Raw genomic sequence first — 12,581 nt, forward strand, 5'->3', positions numbered from 1 at the left:
AGCACTGATGGTTTATGCTCCCGATGGTGTCCCAGTTTTACTTTTCAGACCTGGTAGTTGTGTGCTCTGAAGTTGGTCCCATTCTTTCCACATTTAACTGTTCTCGGCTACACCGAGTACCTCGTCTCAGAGAGTAAAGTGTTTGCTCCCCAAGCTTCTTCAGCAGTTCGGTCAGAGGGGTTTTTTTATTGTCTGATTTTGTTTTTCCCTTCAAAGCACTCGCCCCTTGACCTATGCCTGGGTCAAGAATTATTCAAAGAAATGGTCATAAGCATTCCTTGGGATCCAAAGCTGCCCTCGTTATTTTAAGATACCTTCCCTTTTTAAAAGTTATCTGACAGGGGTTCCCGCTGTGGCACAGTGGGTTAAGACTCCGACCGCGGCAGCTCCGGTCGGGTTTGACCCCTAGCCCGGCACAGTGGGCTACAGATCTGGCATGGCCTCGGCTGTGGCGTAGGTCACAGCTGCAGCTCAGATGCCCCCCTGGCCCGGGAACGTCCCTGTGCCGAGGGTGCAGCCAGAAAACAAAACCGCCTGAGGGACCGGAGTGGCGCCCTGGCGCCCGTGTACCTCTGGGGATCGGGTCGCCCTCGTTTGCGTTACTTCTCCCGTGTGATGCAGCATTTTCCTGATCAGCGCTCTTCCCTGTGTCTCCCTTGTCACCTATCCTCGTCCTCTGTCGTGCGTCGACTCGTGATGACGCTCTCGCACTCGGTGGCGATGGTCTCTTGTGTGCCCCTGTTCCCGTGACCTCCGGGTCTCGGTGCCCCTTTGTCTCCTGTGGTCTTGGTCGTCCCGTGCCCTCCAGGCTCGCGTTGGACGACGCCCTTCGACACAAGCCTCTGAACATGTCACCCCGTTTCTCACCCAGGGTGGCAGGGGAGAACGATTTCCTTCAGACTGTTATAAACAAAGTCATCGCTGCCAAAGAAGTCAACCACAAGGGCCAGGGTATGTATTGTACCGTTTCGTTGCTCTACTGTCCATTTACGTGATCGGGGGGCAATGCCGTGTGCTTCGAGTGTTAGTTTGATGATACTCGTGATGGTGGTGGTGATGGCGGCGACGATCGACGAGAGTGAGGTGGGGACGCCAGTGGTGGTGATGGTGGGGGTGGGGGTGATGATGAAAGGGGGGATGGATGATGCTGGTGGTGATGACACCATGTGATGGTGGTGGTGGTGAGGATATTGATGATGGTGATGACAGTGATACTGACGGGGATGGTGGTGGCGATGGTGGCACTGGTACCCCTGATGAATGGCGGTACCGGTGCTCCTGATGAATGGTGGCACCGGTGCCCCTGATGATGGTGGCACCGGTACCCCTGATGAATGGTGGCACCGGTACCCCTGATGAATGGTGGCACCGGTACCCCTGATGATGGTGGCACTGGTACCCCTGATGATGGCGGCACCGGTACCCCTGATGATGGTGGCACTGGTACCCCTGATGATGGTGGCACTGGTACCCCTGATGAATGGTGGCACTGGTGCCCCTGATGATGGTGGTACTGGTACCCCTGATGAATGGTGGCACCGGTACCCCTGATGAATGGTGGCACCGGTACCCCTGATGATGGTGGCACTGGTACCCCTGATGATGGCGGCACCGGTACCCCTGATGATGGTGGCACTGGTACCCCTGATGATGGTGGCACTGGTACCCCTGATGATGGTGGTACTGGTACTCCTGATGATGGCGGTACTGGTACCCCTGATGATGGTGGCACTGGTACCCCTGATGAATGGTGGCACTGGTACCCCTGATGATGGTGGCACTGGTACCGCTGATGAATGGTGGCACTGGTACCCCTGATGAATGGTGGTACTGGTACTCCTGATGGTGGCGGTACTGGTGCCCCTGATGATGGCGGTACCGGTGCTCCTGATGAATGGTGGTACTGGTACCTCTGATGATGGCGGTACTGGTGCTCCTGATGATGGTGGTGGTACTGATGATGGTGGTTGTGAGAATGTTGGAAGTGGTGATGGATGATGATGATGGCAGCGGTGGTGATGATGACGCTGATAACAGTGCTACTGATGATGATGGTAATGGTGATCCTGGGGGTGCTGCTGGTGGTGGCGGCGGCGATGCTGATGAGCAGGAGCTCGGCAGTGCTGGATGAGGCTGGGTCCCCATTGTCCCTGATGAATATACAGCCCAGCAGGGTTTTCTTGCTGATCGCCTTTGTGAGCCCTGCTGAGAGCCAGCCTCCTGGATGAGCGAAGAAGACTGACAAGGATGCAGGGAAATGTTTGGAAAGAGCCCAGAGTTGATGAGAAACACAGACATGTCCCATAACCCACCTCCTCTGGCTGGTTTCCCCTCGCTGATGTGGTGACCTGACCTCTGCCACATCGTTTTCCGGGGCTCCCCCACCCCTGCCCCTGAGAAAGGGGCTCCACTGTGCAGACCGACCCCCTCTGTTTTGTAATCTTGGGGATTTCTCCTCCCGGCTTTGCAGTCATCATTTCTTTATCTTTTTTTTTTTTTTGTCTTTTTGCTATTTCTTTGGGCCGCTCCCGCGGCATATGGAGGTTCCCAGGCTAGGGGTCGAATCGGAGCTGTAGCCGCTGGCCTATGCCACAGCCACAGCAACGCGGGATCCGAGCCGCGTCTGCAACCTACACCACAGCTCACGGCAACGCCGGATCGTTAACCCACTGAGCAAGGCCAGGGATCAAACCCGCAACCTCATGGTTCCTAGTTGGATTCGTTAACCACTGCGCCACGACGGGAATTCCTGCAGTCATCATTTCTAACCCACGCTGACAAGTTTCCCAGCAGCTGACCTTCTGTTGGCAGAGGCAATGAATCAATCACCTCGGGCTGGTGACAGCTGGCACTCCGCTGGCCAGGAGGGCTGCCAGGAAACAGGGCTTACTGAAGCACCAACCTCGAGCCCAAGGGGAAGTTACCTTCAGAATCGTTCTGACCTGAGGCTGCTTTTAGCATCACTGGGAAAAATCCAGGTCTCAGCCCCTGGTTTGAGCCCGACTTAACCACAGAACTCAGGGGACTAGACCTGGTTCTTTTTTTTTAAGGGCCGCACCTGTGGCATATGGAGGTTCCCAGGCTAGGGGTCGAATTGGAGCTGTAGCTGCCAGCGTATGCCACAGCCACAGCAACATGGGATCTGAGCTGGGTCTGCGACCTACACCACAGCTCACAGCAACACCGGATCCTTAACCCACTGATCGAGGCCAGGGATCGAACCTGCATCCTCATGGATACTAGCCGAGCTCATTTCCGCTGCGCCACAATGGGAGCTGCACAGACCTGTTTCATTGTCTCGTTAGCTTATGTCACTAGACAGTCAGGAGACAATTGTCGTGATTCATCTCCCATTGTTCTAAGGGAGTGTGTGAATCAAGCCTGAAGAATTTTCTAGAGGAATTAGCTGCTCCTGTGGCTCTAAAGAGACCCTTGACTTTCTTTTGCCATCCACCACCCCTTTCTCTGGAAAACAACAGCACAACAAAAACTCCAACCCAACCCAAAATGTTAATGAATCGTGGCCTCTGTAGGCAGAGCAATTTTCGGCTGACCCAGGGCCGTCTTCTCGTAGATTCCCAGCCCTCCCAATGTGCACTTTAATTGAAAAGCATGGGGAGGTCCACTTTAAGCTGTTTGATTGGAGCCACTCTCGGGCGGGGCCCCAGGCCCTCCAGCTCTCCTCGCAATGTCATCAGCGTTTTGATAAACATTTATTCCAGAGTCGCACTGGAAAAGTGGTGATTGGTAGCAGGCCCGCAGGAATTTGCTTGGAAAGAGGGCCCAAGGCCCCGCCTCTGTGACTCTTCGTGACCCCATAGCCAAGGCTCCTGTCACAGAGACGGGCTGATGCCAGGCGACCCCAATTCATTCCACTTCTGGTGGGAGGAGAAGGGGTGCCCTCAGGTCAGAGTGAGAACTAAGTCGCAAGAATGTTGGCTGTTTCCAGAGGGACCGCTGGTGTCTTCCTGAACCAGCAGGCCCTCGAGTCACGTCCCTAGCTCAGGGTGACCCGGAAACGGACGTGACAGAGTGACATTTGTCCAGGACCCTTGCAGTGCATTGCAGGGAGAGCTGAGGGCCACGGCCCTTGAATGCAGCACAGAGCTGGCTGCCAGGTTGGTGGGGCCTGGCCTGGTGCGGCTCCCCGCTTCCCTCAGGGGTGTCCCACCACGTCGCAGTCAGGAGCAGGGGAGGGGACCGAGGGGGACACGGCCTGTCTCCTTGGACTGCCTGCAGGCTTCAGCCTAGTTTAGGGTTCCATCGACATGTTTGCTCGGTGCAGCTGAGGATGTCCTGAGGGCAGGGTGCTGAGCTGGGCAGTGGGGAGTGGTCCCCAGGAGCACATATCCAGAGGCGGGCCAGCTGGACAGATGCACACATGTGCCCGCACACACTCACACGGTAGTCGTGTAAGTGAGAGCAGGTACTGTTATGTTCAGATGGGCAGGTGGGGTCCCGCAGAGCTAGTGAGCGGGGAGCAAGCAGGCCAGGCCCCCAGGTCTCAAGGATGGAGACCCCGCCCTGCCCCGGGACGGGGACAACCTCCCTCTCCCCCAGGAGGGAGGCACTGTCCTTGAAAACCACGGAAAGGGCCGAAGACACTGCTTGGTCTCCTGACTGTAATTTTGTTGTCCGCTTGCTTTGGCTTGTTCTTCCCTCTTACTGTTTGATGGCTGCTCCAGGAGTATTTGATACGAAATGAGTCAGCTTTGTGGCCGGGCACACAGGGCTCAAAGGGGCTGGCAGGTCACCTTGCTCTCTTGTGGGCATCCTTGAGTCTTGTTTAGAGGGTTTGAAAGTCTTTTTCCCCCTCAGAGAAAGGAGCTGGGTTGTGGCCAGGGTTTTTGTCCCTCCTTTGCTGTGACATTGGGGAATGGGGTCGGGGCTGCCCCGATTGCCACCGGCCCAGTGTGGGTGGCCCAAAGGTTGCCCGTGGGTGGCCCACGGCCCATGATGTGTGGCTCCCCTTCTGCAGAGCGTGGGTGCAGAACTGCATCCAGGGCAGGTGCAGTTGCCCTGGGTACGTTTATGGGTTCGCGAAGCTTCGAATTTACCTCCCAAATTTTCCTCTGCTGTCACCCTTCGGAGCCCAGAAAATGGTAGTCTTCTCAGTCCACTCCCAGAAAAATGCTGCCTTCTCATTTATCTTAAATGTGAATCAGCGCAAAACAGTCATGGGTGCAGGCAGAGGTAACACGTAAATAGCACGTGTTAGGCTGCTCCGTGTGGGCGTCGCATCTCAGCTCTTCAGATGCGGCCGCTCCCCTGTGTCAGGCACCTTCCCCTCCTGGCCCCTCCTCCCTTGCTCATCCACCCCTGCTTGCTTTCTTTTTTCTTTTCCTTTTTTTTTGGCCTTTGAGGGCTGTATCCGCAGCATATGCACATTCCCAGGCTAAGGGTCTACTCAGAGCGGTAGCTGCCATCCTACACCACAGCCACAGCAACGCCAGATCCTTAACCCACTGAGCAAGGCCAGGGATTGAACCCACATCCTCATGGATACTAGTGGGGTTCATTACTGCTGAGCCACGACAGGAATTCCATACCCATGCTTTCTTTTAAGGCGTTGTGTTAACAGCTTCTCATTCTCTTGGGATAGACCATGATGACAGATAATATAAGAAAGGGTGTGTGTGTGTGTGTGTATGTGTGTGTGTGTGTGAGTGACTGGGCCACGTTACTGTACAGCATTGTAAAACAACTCTAATAAAGAAAAATCTGGAGTTCCCATTGTGGCGCAGCAGAAACGAATCTGACTAATATCCATGAGGACGTAGGTTTGATCCCTGGCCTTGCTCAGTGGGTTAAGGATTAGTGTATCCATGAGTTGTGGTGTAGGTTGCAGACGCTGCTCAGATCTGGTGTTGCTGTGGCTGTGGCCTAGGCCGGCGGCTACGGTTCCGATTCACCCCTTACCCTGGGAACCTCCATATGCCCTGAGGCCCTAAAAAAGAAAAAAAAGACAAAAAGACAAAAAAAAAAACCTTAAAAAGCTGCTCATTCATCGAAATTGTTTTTGTGAAAACTTCTATCCATGTTCATTTATTTGTTTATTTATTTTTGCTTTTTAGGGGCCACACCTGTAGCAGGTGGGAGCTCCAGGCTGGGAGTCAAGTCAGAGCTACAGCTGCCGGCCTACGCCACAGCCACAGCAACGCAGGATCCAAGCCACATCTCTGACCTGCACCGCAGCTCACAGCCACGCTGGATCCTTCACCCACTGAGGGGGAGGGGGGGGCAGGGCTCGAACCTGGGTCCTCACGGACACTCGTCCAGTTCGTTTCCGCTGCGCCCCAATGGAAGCTCCTGAAAACTCCCAAAGAGGCACACGATATTAACAATGTACAAGGGGGGACCTGACTCTCCGCTGCCTGTCCTTCTAGGTCTGTGGGTGACCCTGAAATTACTTCCGGGAGACATCCATCAGATTAGAAAAGACTTTCCTCACCTCGTGGACAGGACCACCGCCGTGGCTCGCAAGACGGGGTTTCCGGAGGTCATCATGCCTGGTGAGGATGGGTTCCCGGAGCCCCTCTGAGCCCGGGCTGGGGCAGGTCCGCGTCGGGGGAGTCGCGTAGCCGGCCTCGAGGAGGGCCGTTCGTGTGGGAGCTCAGGCGAGCAGAGGTTTGGGGTGAAGCCCAGCGTGGCGCTGGGTCCTTTGCGGGCCAGGGCTGCGACCCGCCTGGCAGCTGACCCCTGGGTTCAGGCACGCAAGAGGAGGGTCTCTTGGTCACGGTAATGCAGGAGGGCTGGTGTGGCGTGACCCCTGGCAGTTCAGTAACAGCACGAGAGTTGGGGTGAGCATCTCCTGGGAACCCGGCCCTGAGGCCTTGAGATGGGCTGTGTCGCCAGTGGGGGAAACGCACCTGCCGCCTCCTAAGCAGGCCCACTGCCGTGCCACGTTCTCTTGTGCCCACGGTCCCCGCAGGGTTCTTCTGCCCACGTGGATGAGGCAGCGTGGATGTTTCACATCCTCTACCCCTGCCCGAAAGGACCGAGCGCACCCGCTCGGGTGGCCGTTGGGGCACCGAGGGTGACTGGGGAGGGGCCGGTTTCCAGAGCTGTGCAGAATTCACTCTTAGGCTCTGAGCATCGGACTCATGACGAGGGAGGACCAAGGTGACATCTCTACGCTGATAACGTAGGTTTGCAGTGATGCTCCCGGGCCCATCTTAGGAGCCTAGGACAGCAGGTCAGTGATCTGGGACTTTAGGTAAATATACCCCATTCTGTCCCAGGCTTTGAAAACCACCCTTTGGGTAGGTTGTGGGTTAAATGTCTCTTCGCCACAGTAGCCTCGGACCCCGCCTTCTGGCCCCAGGGGTGAAAGTGCAGGCTGTCGTCCGGCCCCTGGCCTTGAGTCTCCCCCTTGCCCCGCCGTGGCTCTGGGCAAGTTAGCCGACCTCTCTTAGCTGTGGTTTTCTCATCTGAAGAATAAGAATAGTGATAGTTCCTACTCAGAGAGCGGGTGGGAGTTAGGGTGCTTTGGGGTATAAATCACAGAAAACACAAGGCCAAACGCAAGTGGCTGCACCCTGAGGCTGGCTGTGGGCCATGCGGCTGAGGAGCAGGGACAGAGCCTGCTGCCGGGCAGCCTGGACCACTGCTCTGGTTCTCTGCAGCGCTCTGCCGCGCTGCACCCTTTGTGTAGTGTCCTCGTCCTCTGGGGACCCGAAGAAGACAGAACGCTTTCCACCCAGTGTTTCCACACAGGAGGCTGAGGGTCATCCCTCCTGGACTGCTCAGGTCCCCTGGGGACCCTGGACAGCAGTGGGCCAGGGTGGTGGTTGAGGCACGTCGGCCACCGGGACCTCTGGGAGGGGTCAGCCTCTCCCGCCTGCAGGGTCGTGTGGGAGAGATGGATGCACACCAGCTGTCTGGAGAGACATCTGATCAGAGAAGGCGGGAGAAACAGGGAGGGACAGCCCCACGCAAGCTTGGTGAACACGTGGATTCTGTGGACGGCGCCCGTGGTGTTTCCACGTGGCACCCGCTCTCTGTGCATTAGTCACAACATGAGTGTAACCCTGGCCCAGTCCCGGGTTTTAAGCTTGTTAAATAGAGAGCGGCAGCCCGTGTTTGGGTTCATCTCTGATATTTACATGTGACTTTCCAGTTTTCGAAGAACATTCATATTAATCATCTGATTTGATTGTCTTGAGATCTTGGGACGCATGTTACTCTTTATCCTTGACATCTGTGGGATACTTTGTGGTTTGCAAAAAATGCTCCCATTAATAATCCAGCTTGATCCACGAAAGGATCTTGGAAGCCTGCATTGGTGTTGAACTAATTCCCATCAAGATGAAGCCACAGCCTAAAATCACACGGCTAATGAGTGGTGGAAGCGGGGCCAAGCCACCCCGTGGTTGATGCTTCCTGCAGCTTCCAGCGGCAGGGCTTTGCTGTGTCTGCACAGGGAGAGCTGGTTACTCCGAGCACCTGTGGTCACTTAGCGCCTTGTTTATTTTAGGGCATTTTAGAGACATGTTCTCTCTCCTCCCACTGCCTTTCAGGGCTGCTGTGGGCCATTGTCTACTGTTCAATCAGTAGGAAAGTCATCTGACACCGGTTACACCGAATCCTGGCGGCTCCTCTGTGTAGGAGGCAAGCATGACATTCAGCACATTTAAGAAACTATGAGGACTTCCTGGTGGCCTCGTGGTTAAGAACTAGGCGTTGTCACCGCTGCTGTGGCTTGGGTCACTGCTATGCCTCGGGTTTGACCCTTGGCCCAGGAATTTCTGGGGCACAGCTCCCCCCTCCCGCCAAAAAGAAAAAAAAAAGGAAAAAGAGGAAAGAAAAAGAAAAAAGAAGTTGTGTGGAGTTCCCGTTGTGGCTCAGTGGTTAATGAACCCAGCCAGTATCCATGAGGATGGGAGTTCGATCCCTGGCCTCTCTCAGTGGGTTAAGGATCTGGTGTTGCCGTGAGCTTGGTGTAGGTCGCAGATGTGGCTTGGATTTGGTGTTGCCGTGGCTATGGTTGTTGGCTGGCAGTTGTAGTTTTGATTAGACCCCTAGCCTGGGAACTTCCATATGCCTCGAAAGTGGCCCTAAAAAGACAAAAAAAAAAAAAAAAAGAGAAGGAAAGAAAGAAAAGAAAAGAGAAAGCGGAGAACATGTGTTGCTTGTCTGAATCAAGTCTTCTCTATGCAGCTAATTAATTTGGCTTCCTAGTGGGATGTGAGATGCAGGCTTGTAGATGGGGATAAGGTTATTAACACGCATTTATCTCCGATGACCTCAGGAGGCCCTGGTGTGCAAAGGGAAACCTGGGAACCGTCTCGTTCGCACTGGTTGTGTCCCTTGTAACTGATGGGCCTAAGAAGTCTAAACCTCTCACATCGGCTCATAGTCATGAGTCATGGGAATCTGCACAGCTGACCACTGTTCTGGCTTCTTCCATGTGCTCGGTCGAGGGTTGGGGCTCCTCTAGGGAGCAAGCCTGGCTTGGGTGAGTCACCCACATTCTCTGGCTGAGTGCCCGCTAGGAGGCCATGGGCACCACCTCTTACCCTTGGCGGGGGAGATGGCTTGAGGGCGTGTCCCCTTGCACCCCTGCCTCCAGCTTGGCAGGACCTGAGCCTTGTCTTTCTTGTCACCTGCACGTTCTGGAGACGTGCATCTCCTTTGCGCTGGGGGCCAGCCGGCTGTGTCACCCCATCTCCCATGCCCCTCCCCGTTCACGACCCACTGGAAGTCCCAGAATCCTCACGCAGGATCCTGGCGGGAATGAAGGCGCCCCCAGCCCCGTGTCTACTTCCAGCTCCTCCCTCTCCCGAATGAGAACGCCGTAGCCCTGAGACCCTCCCGTGACTGCCCGTCTATAAACACTGTCTTACTTTTGGGCCGGAGTTACTATCTTGAGGCCAGTAGGAAAAGGGGAGCCTGGGGTTGAGCTACCTCCTGCCCCAGCACATGCTGCTTCTCAGGCTGAGGAGGCCCAGATGACGCCGTGTAGTGCCCCCCCCCCGCCCCTTTTTTGTTGTTTGTTTGTTTGGCTGCACATATGGCATGTAGAAGTTCCCAGGCCAGGGATGGAACCAGAGCCACAGTGGTAACAATGCTGAATCCTTAACCCCTGAATCAGGGAACTCCTCTTGTAGCCCCCCGCCCCTTTTTTCTTTTTTACTGTTTAGGGCCTCACCCGAGACACCCGAGGTTCTCTGGCTAGGGGTTGAATTGGAGCTGCAGCTCCTGGCCTACACCACAGCCACAGCAACACAGGATCTGAGCTGCGTCTGCGACCTACACCACAGCTCACAGCAATGCCGGATACGTAACCCGCTGAGCGAGGCCAGGGATCGAACCTGCATTCTCACGGGTACCAGTGGAGTTCGTTTCAGCTGAGCCACAGCAGGAACTCCCTTGTAGCCATTTTTGATTATGGCTTTGGTGCTTTGATAGAGTTGTTGGAAGGAGAGATTGTACGGACCACGACGCCTTATCCATAAGGCCGTTGAGTGGTGTGTGGTCTGGGAGGTTTAGTCACTTGTGTGAGGTCACCCAGCTAACCAGGGACAGGTCCTGGACCGGCAGCCCTTCCTCCTGCCCTTGGCCTCATGCTCCATCCTCCTCCAGGGTCAGCATCAGCAACCACAGCCCCGCTTCCCTTTTCTAGACGCTCCTGGGGCGGAGGTGGCGACCCACGGGGACTTCTCTAATGATGACTTTTAAATGAAAGCTTAATTTAATAGTTGGATACATTAAGAGCCAGAATGGAGCAGTCCCGAAAGCAAAAGAAAAACAAGACGCCAAGGGGACTTTTTTTTCCTTCACGAATCCTTGTTCTTTACCCTGAGAAGGTCGTTTGCTGCTCTTGACAAAATGGGTGTCCCCTGTGGGAGAGGAGGTGGAGTGGGCGTGGGAGGCGGCCCGACAGCAGAGCAGCCGCCAGTGGGTTGATGCTTCCTCTAAATCATGGTGCTAACGAAGCTTGCAGAGTTTTCCCTGTCAGACCATTACCAGGGGCTTTGCCTGTTCTCAGTAGGAGGAAGCATGTCGAGCGCGTTGGTTGTGTGCGTGTGTGTAGTTTTCTTTCTTTTGGGGGGGGGCACAGTTTAAGGTCTATCTCACTTAACAATGGGCAGATTGGAGTTCCTGTTGTGGCTCGGTGGGTAAGAACCCGACTCGTGTCCGTGAGGATGTGGGTTCAATCCCTGGCCTCACTCAGTGGGTTAAGGATCTGGCGTTGCCACAAACTGCCGCATAGGTTGTGGATAATGCTCGGACCTGGGGTGGCTGTGGCTGTGGTGTAGGCCAGCCGTTGCAGCTCTCATTTGACCCCTAGCCTGGAAACTTCCACATGCTGCAGGTGTGGCCCTAAACAGAAAAGAAAAAAGTAAAAAGATGGACAGGTCTTTTCTTCTGCTCCCTGTGGGCTCAGGCAGGATCCTGACAACTGCCTGCCAGGAGGAGAGAAGAACCTTTGCAGAAAGTGTCTCTCTTGACCCCTTACTAGTGCCTGATCCGGGGCATCAACTCGGGGTATGGGCTTGTGGTTCAGAGTCTTTCTGTTCAGCATTGCCAGTTTCCCGGGGGGTGCCAGTGAGTGTTGGGGTATTTGACTACGAGCCTCCCCAGCTCTCACAAGGGGTGCGGCTGTGGGTTGCCATGGACCCCGGATGCTGAGGGGGGACATGGGTCGGTGCAAACCTATTGACGACCTTCGAGAGGCTCGGGCGTGGGCTGCTCATGGGGTGTAGGAGCTCCTGCCTTGGCATTTTCCTCTTTCTTGCCGATTTTCTGGTGCTGATAAATACGGCTTCCGTCTTGCCTTTCCGTGCTGAGACTGCTTTGTGGAAAACAGTTCGTCCTCATCTACTACGGTATTTATCATACTCTGCTCGCAGAGGTGGTGAGTTTGGCGCAATTCTCGGTGACCCCATGAATCATGGACTGGTCGTAAAGGTGTCCTTTCCCGCCCTCCAGGTGATGTTCGCAATGATATCTACGTGACGTTGGTTCAGGGAGATTTTGATAAAGGCAGCAAAACCACTGCGAAGAACGTTGAGGTGACCGTGTCTGTGTACGACGAAGACGGGAAACGACTGGAGGTATTTCTTGGCGCAGAGTGTCCTCCGCCACGGTCCGCCGAAGTTGTCCTTCCCGCAGTTACTTGCTTTGGCCTCCCTTGCTCGAGCGGGCTGGTTTCCACCAGGTCCCGGCAGCCTGTCCTGGGATGTCGCCGGGGTCCTGGCCTCCTTTTTTGCCAACCTCTCATGGTGCCCCACTTGGGGGCCTTGGCCCGATGCTCAAGGGGCGAGAGCCGTCCGCACTCGAAGTGCGGATGCTGCTGGTAGCGTCTTTTGAGTCAGGAGGCCCAGAGACATCAGCCCGCTTGCCCAGGGTCCGAGAGCTCAACGAGACGTGGAACGGACGTTTGAATCTGGGCCTCTGACCTTGTGCCTCAGTGGCTGGCGGTGGTTCCCCTGACTGCCTCCTGCCTGGTCACAGCAGCCCGCAGGACCAGCGTCCTGGGACGGGCTCGGAGGCCGTGGCCTCCCCTGAGGACCGGAGGCTGAGCCCCAGCGGGTGTCCCGGGCAGCCACCTCTCTGGACCGTGGCTGTGGCCTGGG

The 12,581-nt window shown here is 55.6% G+C and overlaps 1 protein-coding gene across 2 annotated transcripts in view; it reads left to right on the forward strand.

Moving 5' to 3' along the window:
• Positions 1-12,581, forward strand: part of DOCK1 (dedicator of cytokinesis 1) — a 535,081-nt gene that overhangs the window by 87,903 nt on the left and 434,597 nt on the right. The window contains exons 12-14 of one of the 2 annotated variants that reach the window (XM_047760279.1): positions 809-951; positions 6,387-6,512; positions 11,935-12,059. In XM_047760279.1, the coding sequence (XP_047616235.1) occupies positions 809-951; positions 6,387-6,512; positions 11,935-12,059 (394 nt within the window). The remainder of the gene's footprint in view (positions 1-808; positions 952-6,386; positions 6,513-11,934; positions 12,060-12,581) is intronic. The other variant, XM_047760280.1, reaches the window with a different exon arrangement.

Source organism: Phacochoerus africanus, chromosome 15 (assembly GCF_016906955.1).
Source record: "Phacochoerus africanus isolate WHEZ1 chromosome 15, ROS_Pafr_v1, whole genome shotgun sequence".
Taxonomy (NCBI): domain Eukaryota; kingdom Metazoa; phylum Chordata; class Mammalia; order Artiodactyla; family Suidae; genus Phacochoerus; species Phacochoerus africanus.